The 19,942-nt window shown below is 37.1% G+C and overlaps 2 protein-coding genes across 2 annotated transcripts; one reads left to right on the top strand and one right to left on the bottom strand.

Moving 5' to 3' along the window:
- Positions 1-5,599: 5,599 nt before the first annotated feature.
- thnsl2 (threonine synthase-like 2) lies at positions 5,600-15,081 on the bottom strand. Its single transcript, XM_042715785.1, has 10 exons — positions 14,870-15,081; positions 14,130-14,178; positions 11,185-11,408; positions 10,909-11,103; positions 10,684-10,836; positions 9,869-10,102; positions 7,880-8,028; positions 7,675-7,800; positions 7,317-7,471; positions 5,600-6,129 (listed from the first exon to the last, which is right to left on the bottom strand). The coding sequence occupies exons 3-10, from the start codon at positions 11,405-11,407 to the stop codon at positions 5,910-5,912; spliced, it is 1,455 nt and encodes a 484-aa protein (XP_042571719.1). The 5' UTR covers position 11,408; positions 14,130-14,178; positions 14,870-15,081; the 3' UTR covers positions 5,600-5,909.
- A 1,267-nt stretch (positions 15,082-16,348) lies between these two features.
- fabp1a (fatty acid binding protein 1a, liver) lies at positions 16,349-19,930 on the top strand. Its single transcript, XM_042715173.1, has 4 exons — positions 16,349-16,361; positions 16,468-16,667; positions 19,703-19,792; positions 19,877-19,930. The coding sequence occupies exons 1-4, from the start codon at positions 16,349-16,351 to the stop codon at positions 19,928-19,930; spliced, it is 357 nt and encodes a 118-aa protein (XP_042571107.1).
- The last annotated feature ends 12 nt before the right edge of the window (positions 19,931-19,942 follow it).

The following is a 19,942-nucleotide window of genomic DNA, read 5'->3' as shown; positions in this document are numbered from 1 at the left end:
CCTCTGTTTAAGTGCATTTCATCATGCCCACACATTCAACCATAGACTAGTAGATCTGTACATTTTCAGTTAGGGTGACCATACGTGCCATTTTCACAGGACACCTCCTGGCCAGGATTTCTATATTGCCTAAAATATCCACGTTTTGGCTTTGTTTGCACGACGCAGACCAATTGTTGTATGACAAAGTACCATGATTACTTTGATCTCATACACCGATCGGTATGCTCAGTGCTGCTTCAAGTCGAACACTAATATGTTCACGTATTTGCATCGCTTTGACCGTTCTCTGTAGATCCCACCACGATTGGTCGATTACGTACAATGTATGCATGTTATTGGTCAGACGATCATCACCTTCATTAAGTATGAAAACAGGAAACCAAAGCCAAAACCTGGATATTTTAGGCAATCTAGAAATCCTGGCCAGGACGTGTCCTGGGAAAATGGCACGCTTGGTCACCCTATTTTCAGCAGATAATGTAATTAATGATGTTTGTCCATGCAATGGTGTTGAAACCCACACTAGACACAGGATGAAATGACTTCTAACACTACCAGCCAAAAATGAATGATGTAGACCTGCACTAGACACAGGATGAAATGACTGCGGGCACGTGAAATTGTTAGTGCACTTAACTTTACACTATCAATAATACACACAGATAGGAGAGATTTTGAATGCAACTGCAACACAACAAAGGTGTCACAATAGCTGCCTGACAGCAACCACGTTTAAACCCAGCGTAATGATAGACTAACCTACCTACTGTAACTTTTTAGAAGAGCTGCAGTCTTCTTGTGCTTGGACCAACTAGCTGCTGTGTTCATTGACTCATGCTTCAAAGCATTTTGAGTTTTTTGCATTCTATCGCATCTGCTTCATTGCTTTGTCCAACAGAACTTTCAACTACAAACTTTTATTGTCCCTTTTTTGTTGCTCATCTTTGCATTGTGCTGACAATGCTTCAAACTCACACCTATGGAGTCAATATAATATCACATATATACGCAAAAAAATAAAGTTTTGCAAAGGAAAATAAAGTTTTGCAAACAAAAATTAAGGTATTGAGGAAAATAATTTTGCTTTTTGCAAACAAAAATAAAGAAAATAAAAAATATAAATGATACAGCGCGAAAGCAATGATTTTGCAATACCATTTTCCATGGTCATATCTACAATTTTATTTGCAACACTGATTTTATTTTGCGTGTCAGTCTAGTTTGAGCTTGCGCTGCAGTTTTTCCTGTGCGCTTAATTTTTCTGCGCGTCTCGCTTTGTGACGCTGTTTTGAAGTGGGGGTGGAGTCAAGGGGCAGGGGCGTATACAACATGCCTCCCTGGAAGTGACGTAATCGGCCCGAGACGCAGCTCACTGATCCAGGTACTGTCATGATGAGCAGATGCATGCGAGTGGATCGCTTCCTTTTATTCACTAGCATTAAAACATGCATGGTTTCGTTTTATTAACAAATGTATATGTGTATTAGCAGCGTTTGCTCTAGTTAAAGAAGTTGTTACCATGCACATCTTTTGTTTATTTCTCTCGATGTGCACTCTTTTACTGGCATAAAGTTGGCTTGACGTTGGACGTTCGATATTCGCAAATCTAGGGACCGTCTCTAAAGTTACATGCGAAACTAATATACACTCCTCTAACGTCAATAGCATGCAAGAAGAAGAATGACTAACAGTCATGAAAACAACTGTTAACTGTTCATCCAGGTGTCAACTATAATGCACACCTTTTATATTTTTTTTGATAATTATTAAAATAGACTGTAAATCATATGTAAAATATTGCTACTTTTCATTACCAAATGGACGTAAACACTAATTTAAAGCTCAAAAGCTCAAATGAAAAATAGCAATATTTTACATATGATTTACAGTTTATTTGAATAATTATGAAAAATATGAACGGTGTGCATTATAGTTGACACGAAGATGAACACTTTTACAGTATGTTTTATGAAAGTGAGTAATTCTGTTCAAATGCTATTGAGTTTTAAATTTGTATTTAAGTGCATTCGGTAATGAAAAAAGTAGCAATATTTTTTTACATATGATTTACAGTTTATTTGAATAATTATGAAAAATATGAATGGTGTGCATTATAGTTGACACCTAGTTTTAATGTAAAATTATGCAATTCACTTCATAAACTATAACGTACATCATTAAAGAGGTCTACGACTCAAGTTTTATATCGATCTCGACTTCGTTTTTCATTTACATAAACTCCTGGCATAAAATTAATAAATGACCTGTCATTGTAAGATAAAAAAAAAATGAAGCTCGAATCTTTTTGGTTTAATTTTGCCACGAGTTTAATGCATAAACAAACCCGCGTGACCATAGCAACCTAAGATTATCAGAGATTGATCAAATATTTTTATCCATCCCACAGTCCGTTGATCGTGTCTTTTTATGTAATATATGTGCATATAAGGCTTTTGATTATTTTTATCATTATATATATATAATATATCCAAGTGGATGCTGCACACTGCTGGTGGTTGAGGAGAGACCCCCCACATGATCGTACAGCGAATTGGGTGTACAACAATACATTATAAAACGCTATATAAATGCATCATTCATTTATTCATATAGGCTAACCGTATATAATAATTGATAATAATATTATATTAAATAGGGCTATATTTTTATATTTATTGTTATGCTTATTTCCCCTTTTAATTTCGTGTATTGCTAACCTAATTAACGTTCTTTGTTAAATTAGTGTTTTCATTTACAAATGAAACTAGCAAATTATTCATTATAATTCTAGTATTTATTATTATAGGGTTATTGTTAAATTCATCCTCTAAAGTGCACTTTAATGAAAATTGTAATGAAAAGTAGCAATATTTTACATATGATTTACAGTTTATTTTAATAATTATCAAAAAATATAAAAGGTGTGCATTATAGTTGACATGCTGGATGAACAGTTAACAGTTGTTTTCATGACTGTTAGTCATTCTCCTTGCATGCTATTGACGTTAGAGGAGTGTATAGTAGTTTCGCATGTAACTTTAGAGACGGTCCCTAGATTTGCGAATATCGAACGTCCAACGTCAAGCCAACTTTATGCCAGTAAAAGTGCACATCGAGAGAAATAAACAACAGATGTGCATGGTTACAACTTCTTTAACTTGAGCAAACGCTGCTAATACACATATACATTTGTTAATAAAGTTAATAAAACGAAACCATGCATGTTTTAAATGCTAGTGAATAAAAGGAAGCGATCCACTCGCATGCATCTGCTCATCATGACAGTACCTGGATCAGTGAGCTGCGTCTCGGGCCGATGACGTCACTTCCAGGGAGGCATGTTGTACACGCCCCTGCCCCTTAACTCCACCCCCACGTCAAAACAGCGCCACAAAGCGAGACGCGCAGAAAAATGAAGCGCACAGGAAAAACTGCAGCGCAAGCTCAAACTAGACTGACGCGCAAAATAAAATCAGTGTTGCAAATAAAATTGTAGATATGACCATGGAAAATATGTATGCAAAAATCATTGCTTTCGCGCGGTACCATTTATGTTTTGCAATTCTTTATTTTTTGTTTGCAAAAAGCAAAATTATTTTCCTCAATACTTTAATTTTTGTTTGCAAAACTTTATTTTCTTTTGCAAAACTTTATTTTTTGCGTATATATATAAAATACAAAATTTACACCACACACACACCTGAGATTCTGAATGCAAGCACACATAATGCACAAGTTTTAGGCCGTCATTTGCTTTGATCTTGTTTGCGGGGTCAAGGAGGAGGAGAATATTAGTACCATCAGAGCAATAAATTTGAAATCCATTTCAGATTTCAGTCCAACATTGATCAAGAAGTCATTTTGCCATTGTACTGAGCAGCCACTGTTGGTTTCTTAACAAATTTATACAGGATGTCACACACTGAAAAAACGCTCCAGCATTTTGTCCAATAACATTGTGCGCATCATCACCACCAAATGCAAGTGATGGTTAAAACAGTAAATGAACAGTACTTCTTTATTCAGTTTATCCTGTTGAATGTTTTGCAAACCTTCCCCTTTTCCAACATCAGGCTGGTTATCTCTGTTAAGACAAGATTAGTTAATGACAACACATCCAAGTGTCAGAGACAAAATGCTTTTTGGACACTTGGTATCAGTCACGTCTAGTGCGCGGGGCTGCTTTCTTAATCTCGCTCCAGCAACGTGTTTCCCACCACTGAGATTTTTGTGTCCAAATTACATTTCAATGAAATGCTTCTTCTGAAATATTTTGCATTCTAAGATTTTAAGTTTTGTGAAGTAGGCCCACTGGTAGGAAGCCTTTGAGCTGTGTTTATGATCAATATGCATAATAATGACTGTAAAATATTTTATGGAAATGACATAACGAGTTTTGATATTTGGGATATGGCCATTGGGCAAGTTTTGCAGTAAAAGCCCTATTCAGAACAGCGAGGTCAAAACACCCCTCTAACCACAACGCAGGCTTGAGTCTTCCAAGACACAAAATCCAGCCTTCATTTGTACCATAACCATGTCCTGATTAGACACAACACCATGCCATCATCTGCAGCCCAAATTTTCTAGTCTCGTGCACATTTTGCATTTCCATAATCGTTGCCTGTGCATGTGTCTGGAACTGCACTTATTGGAGAATGGCAACACTCACACAATGGCAACTACTCAAAGATGCTGAAAAAAAACAACAACAACATAAAAACAACAGAAGACAAATGTGGAAACAACAAACTGGATGTGCTAGGAGGTACCAGCAAATCAAAGAGAGCACAATGTTGAATCCCTGCTGACCTCTGCAGGTCAGATGAAGCATTGCAAGACCACCATGATGCGCATGTGTCAACTGCTTAAGGTTATGGTCAGTGGAGTTTATTCAGGCCCAAACACTTGGGCAGGAGATAACTAAAAAAACAACAAAAAAAAACCAACTCAAAATAAAAAACCAAAACAACAAAAACACACACACACACCAAACACATTCTCTCTCACACACACACACACCTAACAGTTGCATGAGTATTTCTAAGATATTAACAGTGAGATTATGCCATTTATTCAGAAAAATTAACAATACTGACATATACAAATGCAAATACACTTACAGGCAGAATCATCAATCATCAATCAATCGTGTCAGATAAAAATCATAAAAAACATATAAAATGTGCAGAGCAGGGGGTTCAAAGGGCGGGAGTTGAGAAGCACTGATTTAATGAGATATGTATTATATATTCAATTAAATCTCCGGTGCGTTTCTCTGAAGGAGTACAGAGAACAACTCATTCACAAAACGTGCAGTTAAACACCATGATAATGTGTAGTTCAGCCTTGCTGTGCACTGCTTATGGTTTCAGATCATTTGTTTCTACAGAAGACACAATCAATGCAGGACTTATAATATCCTTATTATTCTGGAATGGCAGCAGCAAAGGCATTAATAAAGCATGTTCTCAATTCAGCTATATAACTAGGTCTGAAGACACTGCAATAATTATTAGAGTGAAAAGGTTAAGTAAAGTTTCATTATAAATAATAAGAGTAATTTTTACTTGAGGTGGGTTTTTCCTATGAAACACAGTGTCATCTAAAAGCTGATTATAGTGTTCTTCACATGAAAACACTGGGCAATCACTGACAGTTGAGTTCAGTTGCAATTTTGCTTGATTCATTATAAAAAAAAATGATATTATATCAGGACTTGAATTCAGCCTTCATGCATACTATAAAATTACACCATTAGATTATCATGATCACAGTCTTCGGAAGAAGAGCCAGAACTCCAGAACAAGTGCATGATGTTCATGATCAAAAAGTGCTGCGAGTCTTTCAGGTGTTAAAAAAAGGGATCCTCATGCATTTTAAATGCTCATCAAATCATCTCCATGTCAATCTCTGGTCTCTGCTGCTGCTCCGAGTCGTCTCATTGAGCTGATGGACTCGATGTGTCGTCTCAGCTTGGACTCCCAGTCATCTGATCGCTCCAGAACTTCATAGCGCGTCTCCAGCGTGTCTAGCACCTTCACTGCTTCAGGGAGGTCAAGGGTCAAACCAGCCTTCTGCACGGCCTCCTGAAACTTAGCAGGTGATGCGGTCGCTATGCAGCATCTGAGTACAAAGAGCTTTTGGCTTAATTACACGGTACAATTCATTAAAAAACAGGAAGAATAGTTACTGTTACAAGTGTGATTTATACATGCCTACATGCTACAACTTCACCAGGAGAGCTTGAGATCAGATATAGATAGAGGACAAAATCAGACCTGCAAACTCATTTCACTGTGAAATTCACAGTTCTGATATTGAAATAGATCATTCATATGATTAGTGCAAATCATGTGTTAGAAGGATTATGAATGAATCTCTGAGGGAAACAATGTTGTCAGAAAGGTTTCAACAGAATTTTCTTTTCACCTTTCCTCCATATGACATTTATAAACGCAGCACTGGTTTGTGTACTGGGGTAACCACTGTATTTCTGCTTTTCCAGAACCATCATAAAGTGACTTTTTTCATTTAGTCCATCTGCCATTTTTGTTCAGGCAAATGATATTTACATATTTAACAATTTATTATTATTAATAATTATAATAACAATATATGAATCTTTATTATTATATATTTATAAAAATATTTTTACTATTATTTTAATAAAAACTTGCATTATTTGAACTGTAACAGGCCCATTCACACCAGATGACTATAATGATAACATTCTTCGTTACCATTCTTTTTATCACAAGCACAAGCTGCAGTTTTGTCATCTGCCACTTTAATTGCTCACGCTCTTTAAGCAGGATGGATTCTGATTGGCTGTCAATGTTATTATTGTCCAGCAGGAAAAATCATTGTAAAAGTGATTCTAGCGATATTGTTCCTCTGTGCTGTTATCGTTACAGTTGTGGTGTGGACTCGCTAATCTTTGACATTTAGATCTATTTTTAAAACTATATCTTTATTGTTACAGCACTGGTGTGAACAGCCCTTAAATCATAGTTTTTAACAATCATTTTAAAGTTAGGATGTTAAAATAGACATTGGTGTTGTTTCAACAACATGTAGTTTTAATGTTGTTCCAAAACTATTTCAGCTGCTGATTCTAAGAAATTTTTGTCCGGAGTTCATTTGAAGACACTGCAGGATGACCTCACGTTATCTATGAATTGTCTACAGGAATAAAGGATAAATTATATGACATGAAATGTTATAATAAAGGATAAATTTTATGACAGGCTTAGGAATAAACAAAATATAGTCTTATAAGTCAAGTGTGTGCATGTGTGTGTGTGTGTGACCTGTTTTCTCCGGGTCTGATGGGTGTGTGATAGTGATGCCACACGCCCACAGCTGTATGCGGACAGATGAGATAGTGATTGTCCTGCCAGCATCTCCTCATGGCCTCTAGTATCCCGTCATCAGACACCGACCCGGATGACAACACCTCACACAACTACAGTGGAAAATGTAACCCCATTATCATCCAGCTCTAATATGCATGAAGATATTATAAACATTAACATCATGATTTCCTGTAAAGCTGCAGCTGCTTTGAAACAACGTAAATTTGAATAAAATGGCTTTATTACAGCGAACAGACACACGTTATCAGACACAGCTCTACGTGTCAGTGATGTAAATGAGTTTATTGTTCACCTGCTGATGGAGTGACGCAGGAAGAGTAAGTTTGTGTGTCCTCTGAAACTCCTCCATCAAACTCTTAACCATTGCTCCATCTCGACCAGACAGCAGCCAGAACACGCGTTCCATATTATACGGGTCCTGTGAACATTCACAGCTGTATTCACATACACACAAACAGACAGCATGAACACAAATAAACCACCGAGAGCAGCGGCACCTGGATGTCGATGGCAGGAGCAAGAGTTTGCTTGACGGAGTCGGACATAGAGAAATCTCCGCTCTGGAGTGCGCGGTGGACGATGTCGTTGGAGTTAACCACAGCCACGAGACGCAGAGGGACTCCCATCAGCTTCATGATGTATCCAGCTGAACAAGCACACAGCCAGTGATGAACAATCATAAAACCCAAGCATACCAGGATTCTCTGTTCACATTCATCTCAATGGCAGCTGCTTGGCTGGAGCATTCAGACCCAGAAGGACATGATCTGAAATCTGCCATCAAATGTACGCACAGATGAACTGCTCACAATGAATCCAGTAACATGCACAGCTCCACATATTACAAAAGTCCATGCTGTGGACAGTAAGAGCATCTAATTCAAACTCACCCTTAAACAACTAAACCTTTAAGTCAAATTTCATCCAAACTTCAAAAAAAAGAAATCTGAAATTATATTTTGCATAAAGAAAATGCAGCCTATTTTTAGGATATCATGCGATTTGTATCATGAGATTATTATCATGCCAACTGAGCACATTCACCCCAAGCTTTCAATACTGTAATGAATCTGGAAGTTTTGATTTCATTATTCTGTTTTAGCATTATTAAAACATAAGATAATTAGCATTATTTTTTCTTTATATTAGCAAAAAATGTGCCTTGCACACCCAAAACAATCACTGGTGCTTTAGATGAAATTACTAGAGCCCGACCGATATATAGATATTATCGGCTGATATGAGCATGTCGCCGATATATCGTATCAGTGAACATGCCGCAGATATGCACATTTTTTTACAGAACATATAACGCAGATAAAATGCTTGAAATGGTGTAATTATTTAGTTTGTCCAGCAGACTGAATGAAATTGAATTCGGGATCCCCTGAATACGTTCGCGAGATAGTGACACGAGTCAACACTTTCACTTCAGTAAGGAGGTCTCTTGTTCAGGCAGCAGCATTCAAGCATGGTCTTATTTGACCGTAAGTGCCCTGTGAAGTGGACTTCACATGAAATTCCGCCATGATTCCAGTTACACGATACATTCAAAGGCCATTAAAGTGCGCGAGACATGAATTTATATTGTATTTATTTACAGAGTTATATTAACTCAAAACTCACACATCAATATTAATCTGTGTGTGAAGACAAAAACACAAACCCAAATCTGTAAATGAATGTTCTGAAGTGAAATAAATTTCAACGGAATAAAGTTGATTGGAATTTAATTGAATTAAAGTTAAATAAACTTCAACTTTACTGTTCAGTGCACTGATGTCAGACTCATTTTGGATAATGAAGTTTATTGTTAAATTGTTAAATGCCCCGCCTCCATTACATATCTCTGTCACATCATTATAAGTGTTTGATCACCATATTTGAGTGATCATTGCAAAAAATGTGTTTATGTATCTATATTCTGCTTATGTATATACTGTATTCTATATATAGTACCAGTCAAATGTTTGGACACACGAATGGGAAAGTGTCCAAACTTTTGACTGGTACTGCACTATAATATACACAAAGAATATCAGGCGATATATATCGATATCGGCCTTTTTTTACTCCCTAATATCGGTATCGGCCCCAAAAAACTCATATCGGTCGGACTCTAGAAATTACAATATAAAGTATTAAAATATCAATCCTGCACACTACTCAAGTTTGCATCATCACAAAAATATCTTAATGAGCAATGTTTCGGTCACTCAACCTTCTGCTCCCTTCAGTTGACCAAAATGTTGTTCATTATACAAACTTATGCAAAATATTATGCAAACTTGAGTCATGTGCAGGATTGCTATTTTTCTGTTTTATATTAAAATCAGCATATATTAAAGATAGTAGAACAAATACTATAGTTATTTATGAGTCTATATCAAATATTAAAATATGAGCAGGTAACATGTTAATCTGTCATGAAAACATTATCTCTTGTGATTGTGGGTGGTGTTGTCGGCAGGTTTGTTGTTCTGTACCTGTAATGTTTCCAGCTCCTCCTGTAGGCACCAGCACCTCCAGCACGGGCAGAGCATCTCCTCTGGCCTGCGGCATGCTCACCTGAAGGTATGCGAACAGGAAATGTGCCAGCTGGACCAGGATCCTGGACCAGTTCACAGAGTTCAGACTCATGAGACCATGATGTAGCACCAGGTCTGGATCTGCAAACAGTTTCCTCAGCGGAACATCGATGTCGTCAGACGTCCCGTCAGCTGCAGTTACAAACACACAGAGAGGGTCAAGACACACTGCTGACATGCAATATTTGACTGAAACAATAGATTTCATAAACAAATGTAACATGAACTATATGTATACATTAATATTAAATAGGGGTGCACGATGAATATCGGCCGATAATTAACGTTCATTATCAGCGTGGATTTGCGCAGCTTGTCAGTTAACAAAGGCTCCGTGTAGCTGTGTAACAGCTGCTCTATGTGAAATCACGCACCTGATGGAATTTACCGCTGATTAGAGAAGGGACTTTCTTCAGTGTTACATGATCCTTCAGAAATCATTCTAATGTGCTGATTTGCTGCTCAAGAAACATTTCTGATTATTATCAGTGTTGAAAACAGTTGCTGCCGAATCTTTTTGTGGAAACCGTGATACATTTTATTTATCAGGATTTTTGATGAATAGAAAGTTGAAAAGAACAGCATTTTGTTGAAAAAAAAAAATCTTGTAACATTATAAATGTTTTTTTTTGACACTTGATTAATTTAATGTGTCCTTTATGAATAAAAGGGTCAATTTCTTAAAAAAAAAAAAGACGACTGTTACTCTTTACCTGCAAACACATGGACGTTGTCTGCTATGCTGGTGGTCATCTGTCGTTCCTGTACTCTGGTGATGCGTCTGTGGGGATACACCACCACTATGTCCACCTCGCTGAGACCCAACACACTTCTGATGGCCGAGCTTCCTGTGTCGCCTGACGTACCTGAAACAACAGCACGTCTGAATCTCCATCACAGGACTTCAGAGGATATGTGAGAAGGGCGTCACTTCATACCTACTAGTATTGTGGCCCGTTTACCATCTTTGCGCAGGAAGTACTGCAGGAACTGAGAGGTACAGGACATGGCCAGATCCTTAAACGCCAGCGTCTCTCCATGAAACAGTTCCAGGATGGACAGCGAGTCCTTCAGCTGAACCAGTCTCACAGCTTCAGGTATGGAGAAGCTAGACAGCGCCTGCGAAATGAGCCCTGAAGAGAGAAAGACAGACAGTAGGAGGTTTGGACTGGTTCATGATGTCTGATGAGTGTCTGGTCCAGGACGCATCTCACCCTCTAGATCATGTCGCGGTATCTCCTGCTCAGGGATGTAGAGGGAGCAGATCTCACACAGCAGCTGCTGGTAGGACAGACGGCTCCACGTGAGCAGTGTTTCAGGAGAGAGTGATGGGATGGTCTCTGGCATGAACATGCCTCCGTCTGCAGCGTATCCAGAGAACAGAACATCTCTGAAGCTGCGGCCCTGAACGCCTGCACGCGTGCTGCAGTAACGCATCCTACAGAAACAGCATTCACCAAAAAATGCTGAAAAACTCCTCACCCTCAGACCATCCAGGAAAAGTAGTAGTAGTAACTACACATTTGGTCAAAATTGAGTTTGAGGCCTAAAATGGGCTTTGTGACATCGGTTTTGTCTTGTGACAAAGTCTCCTAGTTCAATTTTGCCCTGTTTCAGAGAAACGAGAGTTTCAAAATTGCAGTAACTACAAAATCCAAGCTAATATCAAGCCAAACCACAGTAAATGTTGTTACTGTGCTCTAGCTTTGTTTTTCTGGCTTTGACACTGCAGATTATGGTGGCTGTGAAGGGCAAAATAGATTACAATTCTGAAAACAAAATAACAAATTACAACCGCAAATGCAAATGCAAATCTAAAAAACAAAATAACAATTCAGAAAACATTATAAAAAGTCAGAAAACACAATGACAAATTCAAAAACAAAATAACAAGTCAGAAAACACAAACACAAATCAGACAAACCGGAAGAGGTAGGTATAGTTTGAGACCGTGCCATTGGTTTGGGATTACTCACCGCTGACAAGACGAAATATCTGTCAATCAGGGTCAGCAATACCACAACTGAGGTGACCTTGAGCAAGGCACCGAACCCCCAACTGCTCCCCGGGCGCCGCAGCATAAATGGCTGCCCACTGCTCCGAGTGTGTGTTCACAGTGTGTGTGTGTTCACTGCTGTTTGTGTGCACTTTGGATGGGTTAAATGCAGAGCACGAATTCTGAGTATGGGTCACCATACTTGGCTGTATGTCATGTCACTCATAAAACATACGGAGTGTTTATTTATACTTTATCCAAATAACCTGCCTTATTGGCATTTTGGCATGGGTATTTTGTCAGCTCCAGTGGCGGAGGTGATTAAGCGTGTGTCCTTGACTTTTTGACGCGATGACCCGGGTTCGATCCAACCTTTTGCCAAACTTTTTTTTTTCTCCCTTTTCAAATATCGTATCACATCGTAAAGGCATCCATTTTCATTAAAATTTACGGAAATAATCAAAAAGGTGAAAATAAAGTATAGGGTAGGGTTAGGGTAGGTGTAGGGAGGTCTTCATTGTACCAATAAGGTGGCATCCATTTAATAATTTGAATCAAAATTATAAATTTACACTCAATACGTTATTACTGCATACTGTTCTATAATGTACTACAATACTGAAGAGCAGATAATTGCCATTATTTGCAACAAGTAGTACATATTACTTGTTACATTTTAACAGTGTAAAAAGGAATTTGCACTTAGTGTAAATAGCATATTGCTAAAAATACTGCTATTTTCACTTAGTGTAAATAGAATCGATTGGTAATAGGAGATTTGAAAAGGGAGAAAAAAAAGTTCTGCAAAAGGTAGGATCGAACCCAGGACGATCGCATCAAAAGCCAAGGCCACACACTTAATCACCTGCACCACTGGAGCTGACAAAAGACCAATTCCAAAATGCTAATAAGCCAGGTTATTTGGACAAAGTATAAATAGACACTCAATATGTTTTATTCCATAGTAAGCGCAATTCATACAATACATTTAAACCGAGCTATTTTAAGACCATCTCCGAACTTTCTACCAGGACGCTGATTTTCGGCTGGTTCTTTCTGTATACGTTGATTGACAGATGTCTCATCCAGTCAGCGGTGAGTAATCCCAAACCAATGGCGCAGTCTAATACTATACCTACTTCTTCCAGTTTGTCTGATTTGTGTTTGTGGTTTCTGACTTATTTTGTTTTCGAATTTGCCAATTGTGTTTTCTGAATTGTTATAATGTTTTGTGAATTGTTATTTTGTTTTTTAGATTTGCGTTTGTAATTTGTTATTTTGTTTTCAGAATTGTAATCTGTTTTGCCCTTCATGGCCACCGTAGCAGATACTGCGGTCTGCCTTGGTAGCCATAACACTCACACAGAAAGTTAGCTGGCTCCATTAAAGTTATATTGTTAGGCAAAGTTATCTAAAAGTTAACTGCGCCTCCTCAGCAAAGTGACAACTGGACAAGCGCACACAGCAGCAACAGAAGCAGTTTTGAAACAGCTGAAGATGTCAGTTTTACATACATTCAAAATCATAAACATCTTAAAGACATCTTTTTAACATCTCTTTAACATCTGATAGGAAACGTCCTATAGATGTATTGCAGATGTGAATGCAGATGTCAATTAGATATCTCCGTGATGTAGGCTACATGTGCTATCAGGGTTACTTACTACTGAGCAATTTTAATATTCACAACATGCAAACATCAATACAACTATTAAAGTTATTAAAAACAATCAACATGTAGTAAGAATCACAATAAGAAAGTTGAACACATTTAGTTGCTAGATACTGCACTTTGCTTTTGTAATAGTGATTAAGATCATCCAAAGGGTGCATTATCTGCATTTTAGTGGTCAAAGGTCACTTCGATGGTTTTTATCTATACAAATTTATTCCCAAGTAGGCATTACATGAATGCATTACCACTAATTTACCCACAACACGTTTGACTGCCTGGTGTAAAAACTTTAAAGGACTTTTACTCAGTTTCAATTCTCCAGATCTGATAACAAAATCAAAAGTCTAAAAACTTTTTTTTTCATGCACTGCAGCTGCTTACAGTGTTATTTTTTGTTAAAGATGACGTTTAATCAGAGCTTTTTACTCGTGTCTTTACTTTCATGAACATATTATGTTATGAATGAAGCAGAATAAGCTTATCGATACCTGTTACAGACTGGACTCTCAACAGCCGGATCTGCTGCACTCTGACCCGACCCGCTGTGTGATGTGTCATGCGCAAAAGATGCGGCTCTGAGAGCCGATGCTTTGTAGTGAATCAGAAGAGCCGGCTCGCATCGAGTGAGAGCCGGCTCCCAGTTTTTTTTCCTTTCGCCGCTTACCTCAAGGCAGAACTTTGTTTTGATTGGTCAGCAATCGCATCGCGGCCAATTAGATGTGAGGATATGGGATCATAACATTATGTAAAAACAGAGAGGGGGGGGGGGGGGGTGAAACAGGGCAGATAATCACAGAAAGAAGAAGAATAGGATCAGTCCATCAAAGCTGAGGCATCTGTTTTTTTTTTGAATGCCAATCTTCACTGAGGACATTAATACTGTTTGCTTGAGTTTGGTTCTAGTTCTGTTCTTTGGATTTATTTGCTGTTTTGTTGTTAATTTGTGCAATAAAATGTTTGATTAAAATATTAAACAAAACAAAAAAAAGAATGGTTTTTTAACAAAATAAATGCACAAAATTAAGCAAATTATAAGGATTCTCATAAAAATACTGCACATGAAACGGTTTTCAACACACAAACCATTAATTTTTGCAAAGTTATGGTAAAATAAAGGCCTACAAAAAAATCCTCAATTAAGAGCCCTTCGGGAATCGAAAGAGCCGGCTCTTCTTTGGGAGCTGAGCCAAAAGAGCCGGCTCTCTGAAAAGAGCCGAACTTCCCATCACTACGTGTTCACTTCATACCACCGCGTTCACGGAGTGTTCCTGGGACATGTAGTCAATCATGGAGTTAAACATGTAGTTCATTTAGTTTATATAGTTCATGTGGAATAAACGGACAGAAAAGCGACACACATAAACTCAGTCGCGCGCCTCGGGGCTTAGTGTATCGGACGTAATTGGTCTAAATAATAATTATGCTATTTTTAACTTTCCTTGTGCGTTTACAAATTCATTTTTTAGCATCTGAGGCGAAACATAGACGCCATTGCTTTCACAGCGCTGTAAGGAAGAATCAATCACAGCTGTTTGTGATTACAAGAGAGGATTGCATTTTTCAGTATATTGCTTGGATGACATAAACATACCTTGATAAGAGCAAACCTAATACAATCCTAACAAATCCAAATAGAACAAAAAAAAAGTAACAACCATTAATATAATAATAATAATAAGAAGAAGAAACTACATAGTAATGTTTAGAGTGAAGTGATTACAGATCTCTAATGAGGTCTGAATGTCTCAATAAAATATATGTAAAATATCTAAATAAAAAATGTAAAAATAGTCAAGTCAAGTCACCTTTATATAACACTTTATGCTTTAATCAGAGCTGGCCCCTGGCATGATGTAGCCCTAAACAGTAAAACAGTTATGAATCACAAACCGTTTCTTGAAACAACACCTTGTAAAAGGTAACATACTAAATTTTTAAAAAGTGTAATGGCCGAATCTTATTAGATTATAAATTGAATAGTCTGTAATATTGCAACGATGAACAGTTTTTGGCGTTCAGACAGATGACAGTTATAGTCCTTTCTGTTGGATTTGGGGGTTTTGGCTCTTGTGATTTATTGGTGAAAATCGGAACCAACATGAGAAGAAACTTCTATTGGTTGCTGTAATTTCAGTGATTTGTGAATGTAAGTAATGTGTTTAAAATATCTTACAGATAAATCTGTGTCCGGTTTTCCAGTGTTAATGAATATTATCTCAGAGTCATATGAAGATCATCAGCTGATGGAAATGTCTTTATTTCAGCATAACCTTTGGACATTTATGCCACACAGAAGGTTTTTCTCAGCGGTTTAATCATAATCTGTCTTTGTATAATCTTATTGTGCATTGATAGGTTTAAAGTCTGATGTAACAAACCCTTATTGAGCACAAATGCAGTGAAACCAGCCTGTCGAAGCCAAACACGGCATTTCTGCAGAGTCTTCTGAACCGCATCTGAAAAAACACTAACGGTGAGATTCAAAGTCTGCCCTCAAACTTTAGTTGATGTATACAGAGTTTGCTGATGACTGGAATAAAATCAGGCTTGAGCATCAGATCATTGATGAAGATGATATAGTTTGATGTCAGTGTGGAAGTAATTAGCTGTGATTGAATGACCCTGAAGTGTGTCTGCAGCTGCTGATGGCTTTCTGAAGTGTGTCTGCAGCTGCTGATGGCTTTCAGAGGGAAATATCAGCTGGTTCATGAAGGCCATTGGTAAGAAAAAAACACATTTATATCATTACAGCGTCTGTGAGAACACACTACTGATATCTGAGTGTTTGCTTGTGATTGTGAGTGTAACATATTAACACTATTTAAGACATCATCTGTGTGTTTTCTGCTGCAGGGCTGCCAGATGATGAGATTGAGAAAGGAAAAGACATCAAGAGCATCTCAGAGATCCATCAGGACGGAAACGAGTTCAAAGTGACGGTGACGGCGGGAACTAAAGTCGTCCTGTACTCGTTTACTGTGGGTGCAGAGTGTGAACTGGAGACCTTCACTGGAGAGAAAGCTAAAGTAAGATCAGTCCACTATAATCCACATTCTCAATTACAGTAACAAAACAAATCACAAAATCAAAAGTAAAAAAGATTTCTATGTGCTGCCTAACAATTTTTGAGGAAACCAAATTTTGTTTTTTTTCTTTAGGATTCTTTTGTAACATTATAAATATATGTGTTCATGCTGAATGAATGAATTAGCTTTCATTAAAAAGCTCTCTCCCTCTCTCTGTTTGTGTGTGTGTGTGTATATATATATATATATATATATATATATATATTTGGGGGTTATTATAGCTACTAAGTAGTTAATATATGTGACCCTGGACCACAAGACGAGTCTTAAGTCACTGGGGAATATTTGTAGCAATAGCCAAAAATACATTGAATGGGTCAAAATTATAAATTTTTCTTTTATGCCAAAAATCATTAGGATATTAAAGGGGTCATATGATGCTGCTAAAAAGAACATTATTATGTGTATTTGGTGTAATGAAATGTGTTTATGTTGTTTAAGGTTCAACAAACACATTATTTTCCACATACTGTACATTATTGTTTCTCCACTATGCCCCGCCTTCTGAAACGCGTAGATTGTCACAAGGCCCATCTCTCTGAAAAGCAAGATGTGGCCGAATACCTCAAGCGTGAGACTGAAATGTTACGCCTCTTAACATATTGTGAAGCCTTGTCCGGATGGAGCGACGAGACAAAAACATAAAACCCATTATAAATGTGATATAAACATGATTTCTAGTCGTGTCCTCTTTTGGAAGGCCAAACAAAGTTGTTTCGCTTTCTCAACGAAACAGCGTCACACACCGTGGCCATGAGTGAGCAGAGGCTGGATGCCTAAAGTGAACCGCGGCCGGCTTGTGTGAGCAGAGGCGGGCGGCTTGAGAACAGTGCGGCTGGCGGATTCTATGGAGGAACTGGTGAAACACAGTGCAAAGTTGATGTATTCCCTCAGCGACCAGCACGGATCAGCTCCAGGCATGACGAAGCGAATATCGTCCTCTTTTGGAAGGCCAAACAAAGAAGTTTCGCTTTCATAGTGAAACACACATCGTCTATACGACATGGTGGCGGCGGCGGCAACAATACTACAACGAGAATAAAAGGTACGCCTTCTTTCTTTGCATAAAGATCTGGGCGGTGTTATGCAAATCTCCCCACATACTGACGTAGATATGTGGGGGTGTGTTAGAACGAGCCATTTCAGGGGGTGTGGACGAGTCTCAACTTTTATAAAGAATATCTCTTTGTATTTGAGACTTTAGTCTTTGCAACTTTACAGATCTTCTTTATGCACCAAGAGCTTGTAACACCCCAAAGAGAAAGAAAAAATTTAAATCGCATCATATGACCCCTTTAAGTAAAGATCATGTTCCATGAAGATATTTTGTAAATTTCCTTCCGTTAATATATCAAAACTTTTTTTTGAGTTTTGATTAGTAATATGCATTGCTAAGGAATTCATCTGGATAACTTTGAGGGCGATTTTCTCAATATTTCGATTTTTTTTTTTTTGCACCCTCAGATTCCAGATGTTCAAAAAGTTGCATCTCTGCCAAAAATGTTCCTATTCTAACAAACCATCCATCAGTGGAAAGCTTATTTATTCAGCTTTCGGGTGACCTATAAATCTCAATTTCGGAAAAATTAACACTTAAGACTGGTTTTGTGGTCCATGGTCACATATTGTAGTTAACTAAAACTAAAACCATAAAAAAATTACATTTTATTACTTAAGTTTATTTCAGTTAAATTATTTTATTTTATTTCAGTTAGTTTTATTTCATCTAGTTTCTCATTTTCATTTAGTGTAATTTGATGTACTAAAATAATTAAAATTAGAAAGAAAATATAAAATAATAAAAATGCAAACATATATTTAAAAAAAAATACAAAAATGCTAAAAATTTAACTAAAACTAAAAACTAGTTCAAAATATTAAAATCTATTAGTATTTCTCCCTCTCTCGCTCTCTCTCTCTATATATATATAATAAACATACTTTGCATATTTACATTATAACTGACAATTAAGGACATTCCTACCAATTTCTTATTACTGTAAATTGAAAAAAAAAAATAGGGCATTACTCTTTTATAGTATATAATAAACAAACATATTTTAAGACAATCATTCTGTAGAGTTATTTATTTATTCATTGGCATAATGTTAATGAGAATTTAGGGGGGAAATTATGTCACAATGTTTGAATCTTAAAAGTTGCTTTAAATAAGCATAATTTTCAATCAAAATCAAGTGTAATATGATCTGGTGGTCGTGAGATTGATGAGATATTAAAGCTGTGTGTGTGTGTGTGTGTGTGTGTGTGTGTGTGGTGTGTGGAGATTCTAAGAAATCCACATGGTGATAGAGATTCTGAGTATTGTTCTTTTATATCAATATTTCTTAGAATTATCAGTATGATACTTTGAATCTAAAAGAGGAAGAAGTCCAAAATTGAGACATTGACTAGACTATTTTTAAAGGTCAGGTGTTATTAGTGATAGCCAGATGACGACTTATGTCTGGAACAACAGTATATAAGATAGACTCTGCAAAATAGAATGGGTTTTTTGACTTTCTGGTCTCTCTATCTTTTCAGCTCACTTCCTCTTCTTTGGCTTCACTCGACAACTCTTAGACTCAGACTTAGAACTCTTACAGGTTTTTATTCAAATTCAGATACCTTGAAATTCAGATACTTTGATACTCTGATACTTTGATATTTTAATACTAATATGTTGGTACTTTTGATTCGAACAGAATAATTGTTTATGTTTTACTTACAATTTTATTAATGTTTTGATTAATACTGGTTGGGTTCAATCCATCATAAATGGATTGTTATTAAAAATGTACTAACATTGGATTTACATTTTCTATATTTGAAGGTTGTTATTATTATCCAGAACTTTATTTCCAAGTTATGATTTGTGGTTTCTGTTCTCTATATTCTTTTTAATAAATTTACATATTATTACACCTTGACCATCTGAATTGGATAAAATTTTGCATCAGTGTGTGTGTGTGTGTCAGACTGTGGTTCACATGGACGGGAATAAGCTGATGGTGTGTTTGAAGGGGATCGAGTCTGTGACGGAGCTGAACGGAGACACCATCATTAATGTAAGACTCATCATCATCATCATCTTCATCATCTCTGTACACCACATGACGCTCAATCCCGTCTGCTGTTGCGTGTCGTTTCAGATCCTCACCTTCGATGGCATCGTCTACCAGAGGATCAGCAGACGCATCTCCTGATCAGACGTAGGT

The sequence above is a fragment of the Cyprinus carpio genome, chromosome A3 (assembly GCF_018340385.1).
Source record: "Cyprinus carpio isolate SPL01 chromosome A3, ASM1834038v1, whole genome shotgun sequence".
NCBI classification, from domain to species: Eukaryota; Metazoa; Chordata; class Actinopteri; order Cypriniformes; family Cyprinidae; genus Cyprinus; species Cyprinus carpio.
This window is presented reverse-complemented; position numbering and strand designations above follow the sequence as displayed.

Coding starts and splice junctions, on each gene's coding strand:
- thnsl2 (XM_042715785.1), bottom strand. CDS start 11,407: ATGCGTTACTGCAGCACGCGTGCAGGCGTTCAGGGCCGCAGCTTCAGA. Junction 10,103..10,683: donor CAACGTCCATGTGTTTGCAG/GTAAAGAGTAAC, acceptor TTGTAACTGCAG/CTGACGGGACGTCTGACGAC. Junction 7,801..7,879: donor CTCCTGCCATCGACATCCAG/GTGCCGCTGCTC, acceptor GAATGTTCACAG/GACCCGTATAATATGGAACG.
- fabp1a (XM_042715173.1), top strand. Junction 16,668..19,702: donor TCACTGGAGAGAAAGCTAAA/GTAAGATCAGTC, acceptor TGTGTGTGTCAG/ACTGTGGTTCACATGGACGG. Junction 19,793..19,876: donor ACGGAGACACCATCATTAAT/GTAAGACTCATC, acceptor GTGTCGTTTCAG/ATCCTCACCTTCGATGGCAT.